Source organism: Rhineura floridana, chromosome 4 (assembly GCF_030035675.1).
Source record: "Rhineura floridana isolate rRhiFlo1 chromosome 4, rRhiFlo1.hap2, whole genome shotgun sequence".
Taxonomy (NCBI): Eukaryota; Metazoa; Chordata; class Lepidosauria; order Squamata; family Rhineuridae; genus Rhineura; species Rhineura floridana.
Window position 1 is genome coordinate 68,637,281 of NC_084483.1, and position 13,373 is coordinate 68,650,653.

The 13,373-nt window shown below is 42.2% G+C and overlaps 1 protein-coding gene across 2 annotated transcripts in view; it reads left to right on the plus strand.

Annotated features, from left to right (window-relative positions):
• The window catches only part of ZNF292 (zinc finger protein 292), a 42,689-nt gene continuing 29,316 nt past the window's right edge, over positions 1–13,373 (plus strand). The window contains exon 1 of one of the 2 annotated variants that reach the window (XM_061623280.1): positions 1–341. In XM_061623280.1, the coding sequence (XP_061479264.1) occupies positions 168–341 (174 nt within the window). In that variant the 5' untranslated portion in view covers positions 1–167. The remainder of the gene's footprint in view (positions 342–13,373) is intronic. The other variant, XM_061623281.1, reaches the window with a different exon arrangement.

Consider the following 13,373-nt stretch of genomic DNA (forward strand, 5'->3'; position numbering starts at 1 on the left):
GAACGAGCGAACTGTTCTTTCGAACTCTCCTCCCTTAATCCCGCACGTGATTCCCCCTCCCCGGAACGTGGCACTGTGTAATCACGTGACCCCGTACGGGAGGGGAGGCGTTGAGGAGGAATAGTGGGGGGGAGGGGGCTGCGTACGCGACGGAGCGGGATACGAAGATGGCGGACGAGGAGGCCGAGCAGGACAGCGGTAGTCTCGGCACTGGCGGCGACAGCGGCCTCCTAGGCATGCAGCGCCTGAAGGAACGGCTGCTGGAGCTAGAGACGGAATTGAGGGAGAGCAAAGAGCCAACCGTAGAAGCGGCCACCGAGTACTGTCAGCAGCTCTGCCAGGTCAGGACGGGCCGGGTCGCTTGTGGGGCGGGAGAGTGTACACACACACACACACACTCTCCTGGGGAGGAGAGGTAGGGAGCAGGAAGGTGATAGTATAGGTAGGCCGATCTTCCGCTTCAGTTACACCTCCGCTCCTCTTTGGAAACTGGCTGGAAGCAAAGCAGGCGGCCGGCCGTAAGTGGCCCGCCCCCCTACGCCGGGAGGGGAGCTCATAACGGGCCCGGAATCCCCTCCCCCAGCCTGCCTACGAACAGCTCTTCACCCCACTCTCCTGGTTCTCTTTATGGTTCCCTCCCCACCGCTCTGGGTTCTCGCGCTTTCTTTCTGACTTGGCCCCTTTGTTTTGCTGGTGCCGCCTCGGGTCTAGAGGGGCCTTTGTCTGCTGATGGCGGCGGCGGCGGCGAGCTCCTATCCGTGGCCCAGCAATAGCAGAAGCGTGAAGAAGGGGAGGGGAAGGGTTGCTTTTCCAGGGAAGGGCGGGAGGGGGAGGTGCTGCATGTGGGCTTTCTCACCCACCCCTTTGTATCTCGGGGATCTGCGCTCCAGGTGAGAGGACGAGGTCTTGCTCTCCTTTGCCTTTATGCTGTGATCATGAGCCTGCTGCCCATTGCACAAGGGAATAGCACGCGTCTGACCATAGCAGGGCAGGGGAGGTACAGTAACTGCCGTGAGACTCCCTTCCTATTCTCCATAGAGAAGCATACGAAGAGTCGGTTCAGTGGTTAGGGCTTCCAGAGTCTCTTTGAGTACATGTTTTAGCTGTATGATTGTTTCAAATTGACCTTGGATCGTCTGGGTTAAATCATGTTACTTGATTTTTGAATCCTCTGCTAAATGTTCCTTTCTAATCGTTCACATTATTCAAAAGAATCAGATTTCTCCACATCGTAATTGTAGTCCTGGCTCTGCATACACATGATTTACACATGATTGCTCTTTCCACAAGCTTAGATATGTTGATTTGCAGAAGGGTATTTTAGCCTTCAATCAAGACTAGTTCTCCTAAACACTGCAAGAGTTCTTGATATTCACATATGTTCTAACCAAATTTACAAAGCTGTCATAAGAGAAAGTTAAAAATGATATAAAGAAAATCTGTGCCTGAGTTCTTATGCAGATTGGAAGAATAAACAAACCACACTTAACCAGCCTCACCTCCTCCAGGGACCAGATAAATGTTCAGGTTTATAGTTCCTTTTATTCCTGAAGGTAGGATCAAAATAATATTAAATTATTTTAACTGATGTCAGGAAATCATGCACCTGGACAGTCTTTCCAGACCTTTACAGTTGAAATTGGCATAACACCTGTCAACTGAAATTCTGCAGATGATAAACTTTTCAGAGCCATCACCTGAGATTATGATGTTTGTATTTCTGTGCTACCAAAGCTTTCTGGGGGTGAATGTTTCATTATTTTGGTTTTATGGTTTGGTATATTTACTTTTGTTTTTAACAGTGTTGTAAGTCACTTAGAGAACTTTGGGTAACAAGTGACTAATAAAACCAATGAATAATAGTTATAAAATTGTAGAATTTTGGCAGATCCTGCTTTCTAATTCAGTCTTAAATTTTCATTTTAGAAATAAAGGACCTATCAAACATTATTTGTCACACTTCAGGTTGTAGATTTACAGAAGAGGTTTGTGTCATTTGGCAGATGGGAGACAAATTAAAAATAATAAATCCATGTTGAGCATGATTTCAAAGTTCTAAACACTATATTTTATATAAGTATTGTATTATGATTTCTTTAATTTAGAAAATGGAAACTAATAAAAATTTCATCCAACAGGCAGTGCATATTTTATTTAAACTACTGCCTGTATTTTAAAAGATAATTTATAACTGGCCTTTTACATGAGAATTGGAAGAACTAGAGCAGTATATTTTGTAGGCTACATTGTATGGCAGCAGTTAATTTGTTGGTGGGGGAGCTGTAATTCTAGAAATCCATTTAATTCAAAATTTATTTATTTATTTATTTTATTTCTATACCACCCCATAGCCGAAGCTCTCTGGGCGGTTTACAGTGGATTGAAGACATGGATTGCTTTAAACAAGGATGGGATACCACACATTTGAAATAGAAACATTGGCTTGGTTTGCACATCACTTTAAAATGTAGTCAAACTGAACTACGGTTTTGGTGCACACTGTTAAAATCTCTGGTGTTTCACTCCTCCCCGCTCCTTTTATCAGAAGCAAAGCCATGGTCTGGCTTAGTGTTATGTCTGAACCCAGGCTCATGATTTGTTTTTCCCCAAACAAACCATGAGTGGTAACCACATTTGTGCTTAGTGTACTACTTGTGGTTTGTTTGGGGAATATGAGCCCAAATTCAGTCATAACACTAAGCTGAACCATGGCTTAAGTCCCAATAGCAGGTGTGGGGGAGGCATGAAATGTCTATGATTTCAGCAGCATGGACTGGCAAGCTGTGTGTTCACATTTAAATCATAGCTTAGTTTAACTGTGGTATGAAGCAGGTGTGGGGAACCTTTGGCCCTCCAGATGTTGCTGAACTACAACTCCCATCAGCCCCAGCAAGCATTGTGAATGGTCAGGAGTGATGGAAATTGTAGTCCAGCAACAACAGCCAAAGGTTCCCCACACCTGCTTCATACCATAGTTAAACTAAACTATGGTTTAAAGTGAACTATGAATGAGCCATTAACTCTTTTGTTCCACTTTTTTTTTAGCAAGATAAACTAAATAAAGAACTGTTAGTTGCAAAAGTTTGTTCAAGAGAATGCATATGGATTATTTAAGAACATGTGAATTCCAGACTATTGTATCTATAATAATATGTATGCTATATTAGTTGGTTCTACTAGTAAGTGAAAATTCAAAGAGTTTTATTAATCATGATAGAATGCTTTAACAATACTGTAAGTACTGGAACGTTTTCACTAAAAGAAGAAATAGCTCCAAGTAGATGTAAGAGTTACAGGTATGACGAACTGAAGCGTATCCTGCTTTGAAAGTTTCATTGATAGATGCTGAAGTGTGTGATATAATGTCTCTACTAGGGGACAGAGCCCCCTGCTGACTTCTGTTGCCAACCCCAGGTGCACCCAAACACACAAGGGGACACAGAGAGAGAGAGAGACTGACACACACAAACATGCTCAGAGACACAGGAAGACACACAGCCCAGGTATCTACACACACACAGCACCCCCAAACACCCTCAGGCACTCCCAAACACAAACACACACAGACTCACAGGCACTCATGAACTGCCTCCCCCACCAGCTCCTTCCACCTGCCCCCCAGGCACCCACATTCCCCAGTCCACTTGCCTCAGCTGTTACAGCAGCACCACTGCACAACCTACCTGCATGCTTGCTCACTTGCTATCCCCCTGATGCCCACACTCTCCAACCCAACCCACTTGCCTTGGCAGTTCAGCTGCTGCTGCTGTGCCGCCACCACTGATGTCCCCCTGAGGTGACTGCTGCCAATCTGTCCTTCTACTGAAGCTGCTGCTGCCGCTGCCGCTACCGCTACTACCACCACATGGCCCACCTGGTCATCCATCTTTGCTGCTGTGCAACGCCCCTAAAGTCATGCTGCATGATGACATGGTGGCTTACCTTTTTATTATATAGGAAGAAATGAGGATGTGCAGCCCAGTCTTTATGGTGAATGGCTGTAATTCAATGACAGAGCCCATGCTTTGCATCCAGAAGACCCCAGGTTGAGTTCCTGGTGTGTCCAGGTAGGACTGGGAAAGATTCCAATCTGAAACCCTAGAGAGCAACTCCCAGTCAGTGTAAGCAATGCTACGCTAGAAAGACCAACAATGTGACTTGATGTAAGGCAACTTTTTTTTTCTAAACACGTTTACTCAAAAGAAAGTCCCACTGTATTTAATTGTTCTTAATTACTTGTGGAAATGTTTGTTCTTTCTAGATCAAAATATGGGTTTCTTTTTTTATTCAGGCTTAGATTAATAGGAACTGTTTAAGGGCAACACTTGTTTTTCACCCACTGCAGACATTGGAAATAGGGAGTCTCGGAGTTGATTGCTCCGTCTCCTTACCACCTCACTTCTACAAATCAAATTACCTCCTCCCATCTCCATCCTTTCCTATAATTATCCATGGTTTCTAATGCAAGTGGATAGAGGCAAACAGTGGTTAACAAATTAGGACCCTTTGTCAACGATGGTTGTGAAAGATCAATCATGTTTTATGTTAACCATGGTTTCCATCACTGTACATTTAACAAGAACAAAAATGGATCAGAGTGCCTCCCCTGGTCAAGGTAACTAGTGGCAGTGGCAAGGGACATTTTCCAGTTCTCCTGTACAGAAAAATACACACAGGCAGGTCCTATGCCACTTGTCTAGGATAAAGTGTTCATAAACCAACCATCATAGACTAAATCTCTAACTGTGTCCTTTGACACTGTTGACACTGTTATTATGGAACTGTAAATTATGAGAGGTTCACTTTTGCCAACTGAGAACTCCTGAAAGCAGGGTGAATAAAATCAACCATAGGTCAGGCCACATATATCAACTCAGTGTCTCTTTAAGAGAAAGGGAGGCATGCTGATATTCTTACTCTTAAGGGTCCTCTGTGTCTCAAGCCATGGAAGGCTTCAGTGTATGTCTTCCTAAAATCTATACCAGGCCTTATCCATGTGATGTAGCCATGGCATTTTTTAACTTTATAAGTTGCCTTTCCAAAAAAAAAACAACACCTTTGTTCAGGTTGATTAAATAAAACAGTTGAAGTATAGAATAGAATAGTAGAGTTGGAAGGGGCCTATAAGGCCATCAAGTCCAACCCCCTGTGCAATGCAGGAATCCAAATCAAAGCATTCCCGACAGATGGTTCTCCAGCTGCCTCTTGAATGCCTCCAGTGTCGGAGAGCCCACTACCTCTCTAGGTAATTGATTCCATTGTCGTATGGCTCTAACAGTTAGGAAGCTTTTCCTGATGTCCAGTCGAAATCTGGCTTCCTGCAACTTGAGCCCATTATTCCATGTCCTGCACTCTGGGACAATCGAGATCCCGGCCCTCCTCTATGTGACAACCTTTCATGTACTTGAAGAGTGCTATCATATCTCCCCTCAGTCTTCTCCAGGCTAAACATGCCTAGTTCTTTCACTCTCTCCTTATAGGGCTTTGTTTCCAGTCCCCTGATCATCCTTGTTGCCCTCCTCTGAACCTGTTCGTTTGTCGGCATCCTTCTTGAAGTGTGGAGACCAGAACTGGACGCAGTATTCAAGATGAGGCCTAACCAGTGCTGAATAGAGGGGAACTAATACTTCACATGATTTGGAAACTATACTTCTGTTAATGCAGTCTAATATAGCATTTGCCTTTTTACAGCCACATCACACTGTTGGTTCATATTCAGCTTGTGATCAATGACAATTCCAAGATCCTTCTCACATGTCGTATTACTGAGCCAAGTATCTCCCATCTTATAACTGTGCATTTGGTTTCTTTTTCCTAAGTGTAGAACTTTGCATTTATCCCTGTTGAATTTCATTCTGTTATTTTCAGCCCAATGCTCCAGCCTATCAAGGTCCCTTTGAATTTTGTTTCTGTCTTCCACAGTATTAGCTATGCCCCCCAGTTTTGTATCATCTGCAAATTTGATAAGCATGCTCTGTACCTCCTCATCCAAGCCATTAATAAAAATGTTGAAGAGTACTGGACCCAGGACAAGATTAAAACAGTAAACTAAATTAAGAATAATTTCACACACAGCAAGGTGGGTTGGTAGAAGTTTGCTGGATGGGTGCTATGACAGAGAAGAGCTTGGCATACAGGCATGTCAGTCTAATCACAGAAATGATAGCAGCAAATAATAACAAAAACAGAGACTGGTTATTGTAGGGCTTCCTAGGAGATGGTGATCAGTTTGGATAATTGGGCATGGTTTTATAAGCTATTGGTCCTTCACTGCGCATCATTTTTTCATTTATTAAGTCAAGAGTCCCCAGTATGTCTAGATCATGGCTTCAGATCTGGTATGTTGGATGATTGCAAACCATGGTTTGTCAATTCAGACATCATGCCCAAACATAGGTAAGGTATCTTAATCATGGTTTAGTGTAATACCTGAATTGAGCATAGTTGCCAACACCAAGCCAAAAGCTAGTCTTTCTAATTCAATCAGTGTTTCCCACTCCTGATATTTACACTTCTTGTAGTAATCTAAGGGCATGGTGGGGCAAATTACATTTTCTTTAATTTAGTGTTAATTTTTATTGCTCCCTATACAGCTCCCAGAACCCAGAATTGAGGAAAATGATATGGTTGGACATTGGACAGACAATATCCACTAACATTATTTAGCTATGGTTAAATGTTGTCAAATACTAATCAAGAACTCCATTGTTGTATTATGGGGTCATCTGATATCAGTGGCAGGAGTGGATTCCTGGCTCATGAGCCATGTGGGAATCATGGCCATGTGTACAGCTCTCACTTAAGCATGGGCACCCCCTGACCTGCAACTCTCATCGTTATCAGTTTATTTATATGCCCTTTTTCATGGTATGTCCATACTGGCTCCCAATCATGACAGAATAGAATAGTAAGAAAACATAACATTTCAAAAACAATTCAGTTAGATCAGTGAAATTTTTAGATAACCTTAGAATTAACATTCTTGCTTCATTTTATCAAAATATCTCAAAGTGCACTATTCAATATTCCATTAAAACTGAACCATCTATATTAATCCATAAATAATCTGTTAACTATCCATGCATATTAAAGCCTAACAATAAAAGACTAAGATGAAATCCAAATTAATAGCAAAATGTCAACCCCAAGACTAAACAAAGTAAAAAATGCATTTCAAAACAAGCTACCAACATCTAAATAAATCTAAAGTAATCATTTCAGTACACTCATATATACCCATAAATTCAATTCATATGCCAGGCAAAATTATACTAAGATTAAATAGTTGACTAACAATTCCTCAAAAAGGATACATGTGTTTACAAGGTACTCCAATAAAATCTCCCCTCTAGCATCTGCAAGAGACCCTCTCGCCAGAGTCTCAGTTTTCTGGGTTGGAAAAGGAGCACTCATTATCTGGACACCTTCAGCAGCAGGTTGCTAGAGTTTGTCAAGGCCCTGACCTTACCTCAGGCCAGGCAGAATGGGCCAGAGAGAGCCAGGTCTTACAGGACTCACAGCCAGATGGTCTCTAGGCACCTTCAGCATCAAGAGGTTTTCTAGATGGATTTTGTAAACATAATTTGTCTAGAGGACAGGGAGACTATTCCTGTGATGTTCTCTGTACAGAAGGTTGTCTGGTGGGTATTGCTAATTTGTAGGCACCATACAGTGGCTCAGTTCACATGTAACCCTAAGCTGAATCATGGCCTTGCACAAACAGAGAAGAGATTGCTGCCATTGTGTTCTTCTCCTGGTCTTCCTCATGTTATGCTCTCCAGGACTAAGCCATGGTTTACCTTAGTATGTTACCTGAGTCTGGGCTCAGGGTCTCATTCCAGACAAACCATGAAATGTAAATCTTGACAATCTTGTTCCTGAGAACATTTTTCCTGAAATATAACATACTTTCTGATCTGTTCTCAAGCTCTCTGAAAAAACTCTTCAGTGGAAATGCTATTATCTGATAATGTTAGTGGTTAATCAAGGAATCACCAATCTTTTTGGGTTCATGAGCACATTTGGAATTTTGAGAAAGTGGTGTGGGCACCACCACAATGGCTACAATGGGTGTCATGTCATAAAATGGCAAGGAGATAAAAGATACAGTAAAATAAAAAATATTGTGAATTTGTGTAATTGTTATCCCTAATCCCCCCAACCACCATCAAATATAAAGCTTACATTGGCATCTATAAGCTGCATTGTAAAAAGTACAGCTCTGGCACTTACCATCATGGTACAAAACATGGATCCAGGGCAAAGATCTCATGAGTTTTACATAGGATGTCAGCTAAGCATTCATCAAATCACAGATGTGGGCACACAGGTGAGGATCTCTTGATGAAGTGATATTGGGGGAGATCCCTTTTAAAAACCATGAAGATCTATGCTTTGGATTCATGCTTTGGTGCCATGGTAGCATTGGAAGGCACTAGAATACATGGCTTTTATGGTCAGTTCCTGGATACAGATGTGGTGGGTCAGGGGATTCCATCTTGTAAATCCAAGAGGCTCAAGTTTAATTATATTCAATCTGACAAGGTTCAGGCAGTGCATAAATATAATAGAAAGCTTGGTGAGTGGAGAGCAGGAAAAGATATTTGAAATTAAAGCTTAAAATTGGGGAGGGGAAACGAACCCAATCTTGGGGTTATGAAGAGGATGGGTGGATGAGCACTTATACATTAGGCAGAGGACAGGAATGGCAGCTCTAACTGGAAATATAGTTGTACAGAGGATGCTATTACTGAAGAGAGTTCAAGGCTGTAATCCTATGTATGCTTTCATGGAAATGAGTGAACTCGGTGACTATCAGTAGATCTACCTACCTTGTTCTTTCCATCCCATCTTCTTCCCTCTTTTTCACACACAGTACATATGTCCTTTCATTCCCACTAACCTGGCTAGACCTGCTTGGAAGGCAGGGATACTCCAGCAGGTGGGCCTGTGAAGAGAGAGGAAGAAAAGGAGGGGGGATAGTAGAAGAAGAAAGAAGTGAAGAAAAGAGGAAGCAAAAAGAAACAAGGCACATCTTTTGTGAAATTCTGCCAGCAATGAATCCTGTCTCAACTATTCTGTTGGCAGGGAGGATTACAGCAGTTATTGTGGCTCTCCTCCATATGCAGCTGTTAAAAGCAGAACATGCCTTTGCAAGCCAAACTCTGACAAGTCTGTTCTTCTTAACCATATCACTCAGAAATCAGTTTTCAACTCTAAAAGTATGTCTGTTCTCTTAACTCTTTCCTGCTGTCCTTTTTCCTCTCATCCCTTTCTTCAGTAGCATGGGTGATGATGCCTGCCTGCTGTATATCCCTACTGCTCAGTGCACAGAGCTTCAAGTACTGAAATAATTATTAAATTTATATCTTGCCTCTTCTCCAAAAAGGACAGCAAACAACAGGCGATAAAGCATCTTTAAACCAATTCCAGTATAGTACTGCCTAATATTTAAGGGGAGGGAATTCCAAAGGGAAGGTACCACAACACTAAAGGCCCGATTCCTATACTGTGCAGAACAGACCTCCTGATAAGATGGTATCTATAGGAGGCCCTAACCTATAGAGCACAGTAATCCACTGGGTATATAAGAAATGAGATGATTTTTCAGGTATTCCAGTCCTAGGCTGTGTAGGGCTTCATACACCAAAACCAGCACTTGAACGTAGCCTAGTAGCTAATTGCAACCAATGTAATTCATTCAGCAGTGGGGTAACATGTTGGTGATATCCTGCTCTAGTGAGCTGCTGCATTTTGCACCAGCTTAGCTTTTGGCCAGCCTCACAGGCAGCCCCACATAGAGCGCATTGCAGTAATTCAGGCTAGAGGTTACCAGCACATACATGACAGTGGTCACACTATACCATTCGCCAAATGGCTGTAGCTTTCTTACCAAAACACTCCTAGTCATAGCAATCACCTGAGCTTCTAGTAGCAGATATGGATGCAGGAGCACCCCCAGACTACTAGCCTGCTCTTTCAGGGGGGTACAACTCCATCCAAAGCAGGCAGTTGACTAATTATCCAGACTCAGGAACCACCCACCCATAGCACCTCCATCTGCCTGGACTCAGAGTCAGTTTGTTGGCCATTATCCAGCTCACAACTGAGTCCAGAGCTTGCAAGGCCTCCTAATTCAGATGTTACAGAGAAATAGAGCTGGGTATCATCAGCGTACTGCTGACATCTCACCCCAAATCTCCTAATGACCACTCCCAACGGCTTCATATAGATATCAAACAGCATTGGGGATAAGATGGTACCCTGTGGCATCCCGCAGAACAAAAGCCAGGGGGCTCAAAGACAGTCACCTGAAACCGACCATGGAGAAGGGAACCACTGAAAAACAGTGCCTCCAGTACACATCTCACTAAGTTGGTTTGGAAGGATATGATGGTCAATGCAATCAAAAGTCACTGAGATACCAACAAACGGTCACAATTCCCCTGGCCTACTCCTGCTAAAGTTCATCCACCAGGTGACCGAGGCCAATTCAGTCCCTAATCAGGCCTGAACCCAGATTGGAATGGCTAAAAATAATCTGTTTCATCCAAGACTTGCAATTGCCGTGCCACAACCCTTTTGATCACTTTCCCTAAAAAGGATATGAAACTGTGCAATAGTTGTCACAAACCAACGTGTCTGGGGTGGGCTTTTTTAGGAGCAGTTGGATCACCACCTTTTTCAAGGGAAAGAGACTCATGCTGAGAAAAACACTAACGGCAGCAAGGGCAGAACAGAATTGAAGAAGGTGCACATGCTAAGACGCAGCAAGGCCCCTCCTCCCCCTCTGCTTAGGCAGTCCATTCTACAGAACGCTGCACAGCTTCACCGCGTGAAACATTGCAAAGTCCTTTCGATGCCATTATGCAGCACCAAATGAAAATGCCTCTTACCTTGGGTTCCTTCAGTGTCAAGCCTGACACATGAGGCCAAGCCACCATAACATTCACTTGTGAACAGGAAGGTGGGGAGGGGGAAGAAGTGATGGCAAGAAAAAAGGAGGAGGGAGATCAGCACCATCTTGCCCTCTTTAATCAGTACCCTGCAGGCTAACAAACAGCCTTTGGTATCCTCCAGAGCCAGACCAATACACTGCAGCAGAAGCCTTCTGCATGGGAGAATGCTGTTTCTGCTCCTCAGTCTGTCTATCCCAAGCAGGAAGTGAAGCACAAAGCATCCTCTTATTAATCTCTTTGTATTCCCCAACCTCCAGGAAGAAAAAAATCAAGGCAAATTAAAATCATGCACATTGCCAAGGAGGGAGTACTTTGTGGGCACCTTGGTACTCCTGGGCACTGCATTGGTTACCCCAGGGTTGTATATTCAATATATTTTAAATCTGGCAGGACAGGTGAAGTGAAAAAAGATAGTGTTGAATGAATTAACAATTCCATTGATTTTTTAAAAATGTATCTAATAATTTCTCCTTTAATGTGTAAAGACATTTTGTGATGGATGTTTACGGAAGATATTGTACTTAATTAAAAGTCAGTTCCTAGTTTTAGTAATGTCACTGTTGCAGCGGAAGAAATTTGGAAGAGTTGGATCTACAGACCTGTCCTTATTAGCATTATAACAGCTTGAATATAGAATTGTATAGAGTGTAAAGTTTGAGAGAGGGCTTTCCTTTCACTTGCTGCCTTTGTAGCTTCTCAACTCACTGTGTCTCTGCCACTGTGGCAGGGCAAACACAGGCACGCTAAGCAAGGGACCCACCTCCAACCTTTCTGTTTCTTAATCCTCTATCATAATGTGATTGCTCCTTTAGCAAGCGAAAATTATTTTCAGGGCTGAACCTGTCGCCTGGTGTCTTTTATGTATTAATGAATGTAATTATTTAATTTTTATTTCGCTTTTCAGACAAATATTGTATCCCAAAGTGGCTTACATCAATCAAATATTAGATACTGGCCCTGCCCTCAGGCTTACAAACTCAAAAGACGAGACGCACAAGGGAAAGGGACTGGAGGGAAAAGGTAAAGGAGGGAGATCAATTTGATAGTGCCAAAACAAAGTGGTACGTTGTAATCAGGCATTTATATCCAGTTGAGGTTAGATGAGCTTTCCTTAATGGTGTTCTTGAATGGATTGAGGTGGTGTGGCTTCCTCGTCAGTTCTCTGGTCATTGACAGAGGCCAAATTGTCCTTACAGGCTCGGGGCAATTCAAAATATAATCAAAAGTCCTTTGGGTAAAAAAGATTTATTCACTCTTAATTTGCACTTGACATTGCTGGATTGGAAGAACTGGCTCTCAATATGAATGGGAAGCAGGAGAGGACTAGGTTTGTCCTATCTTCATGGATGTTTGATGCCTCCTCCCCTAGTGATCCTGTTCAGATATATCAGGGTAAAATGAAGTTTATTCTGTATAAATTATTGCACGCTAATAGATTATACATGCTTTGTCTCATACTTCAATTTTTGTGAAGAGAAGTTAAGATGTAATGGTTATATATTATGTTCTATGTAGAAATGTTACCTTTTGGGTTGTCCTTAGCCACTGTCCCTTTTCCACTTAATGCCTCTGTTCCATGACAGCATTCTGTGTTGGCATTAGGCCGTACTGCCTAAGGATATTTTCATCAGGTCTGGAAAGTTACAAATAAATATTATTTTCCATAGAAAAACTGAATTTTATAGAACTAAAAGATTCTGCCAATTAGGCAAGTTGCAATATACTCTTAATTTCTCCAGAATTCATACATAATTCAATTGACTGCATGTAGCGCTTTGTGATAAACCATTATTGGTTTTATGTTAAAATAAAAAGTCATGGGAACCTAGTAATTAAGATTTCCATTTCCAGTGTGCTTCATTGGCAAAGTGTTCATGATATCTCTGCTTGGAGAATCCTTTGTGATTTATATACCTGTCTCTTGACTTACACACTATCCTGTAAGTATTAAAGGAACAGCCAGAAAAAGCATCTGCCAGTTTAGTGGATTAGAAGACACAGTCATTATGATTAATACTTCATTTTTAATCGTATAAAAATATTTTTACTTTCTCATGCCACAGTACTGACCAATAGGTAGGATGTTGTCGGTTCTCCTTGTCTACTCTTGCTCAGTTTAGCTCTTATCAATCTAGAGCTGCATTTCTGTGCATCCTTACTTGGGAGTAAGTTCTGCTGAACACAGTGGGACTTGCTTTTAAGTAAATATCTGTCAGATTTTACTGCACAATTTTTTATTTTTATTTTTGCTTTTTTGCTTTGTTAAAGAGAAGGGCATGTTTTTATCTTTAATAGAGATATGCTTATAGATGTAGGCAGTACCTGGAAATTTCAGAAGCCAGAGAGGGTTAGATAATGGCCACAGGGTTTATTTATCTGTTACATTTATTTCCCATTGAGTGAGCTGTGGGTTTT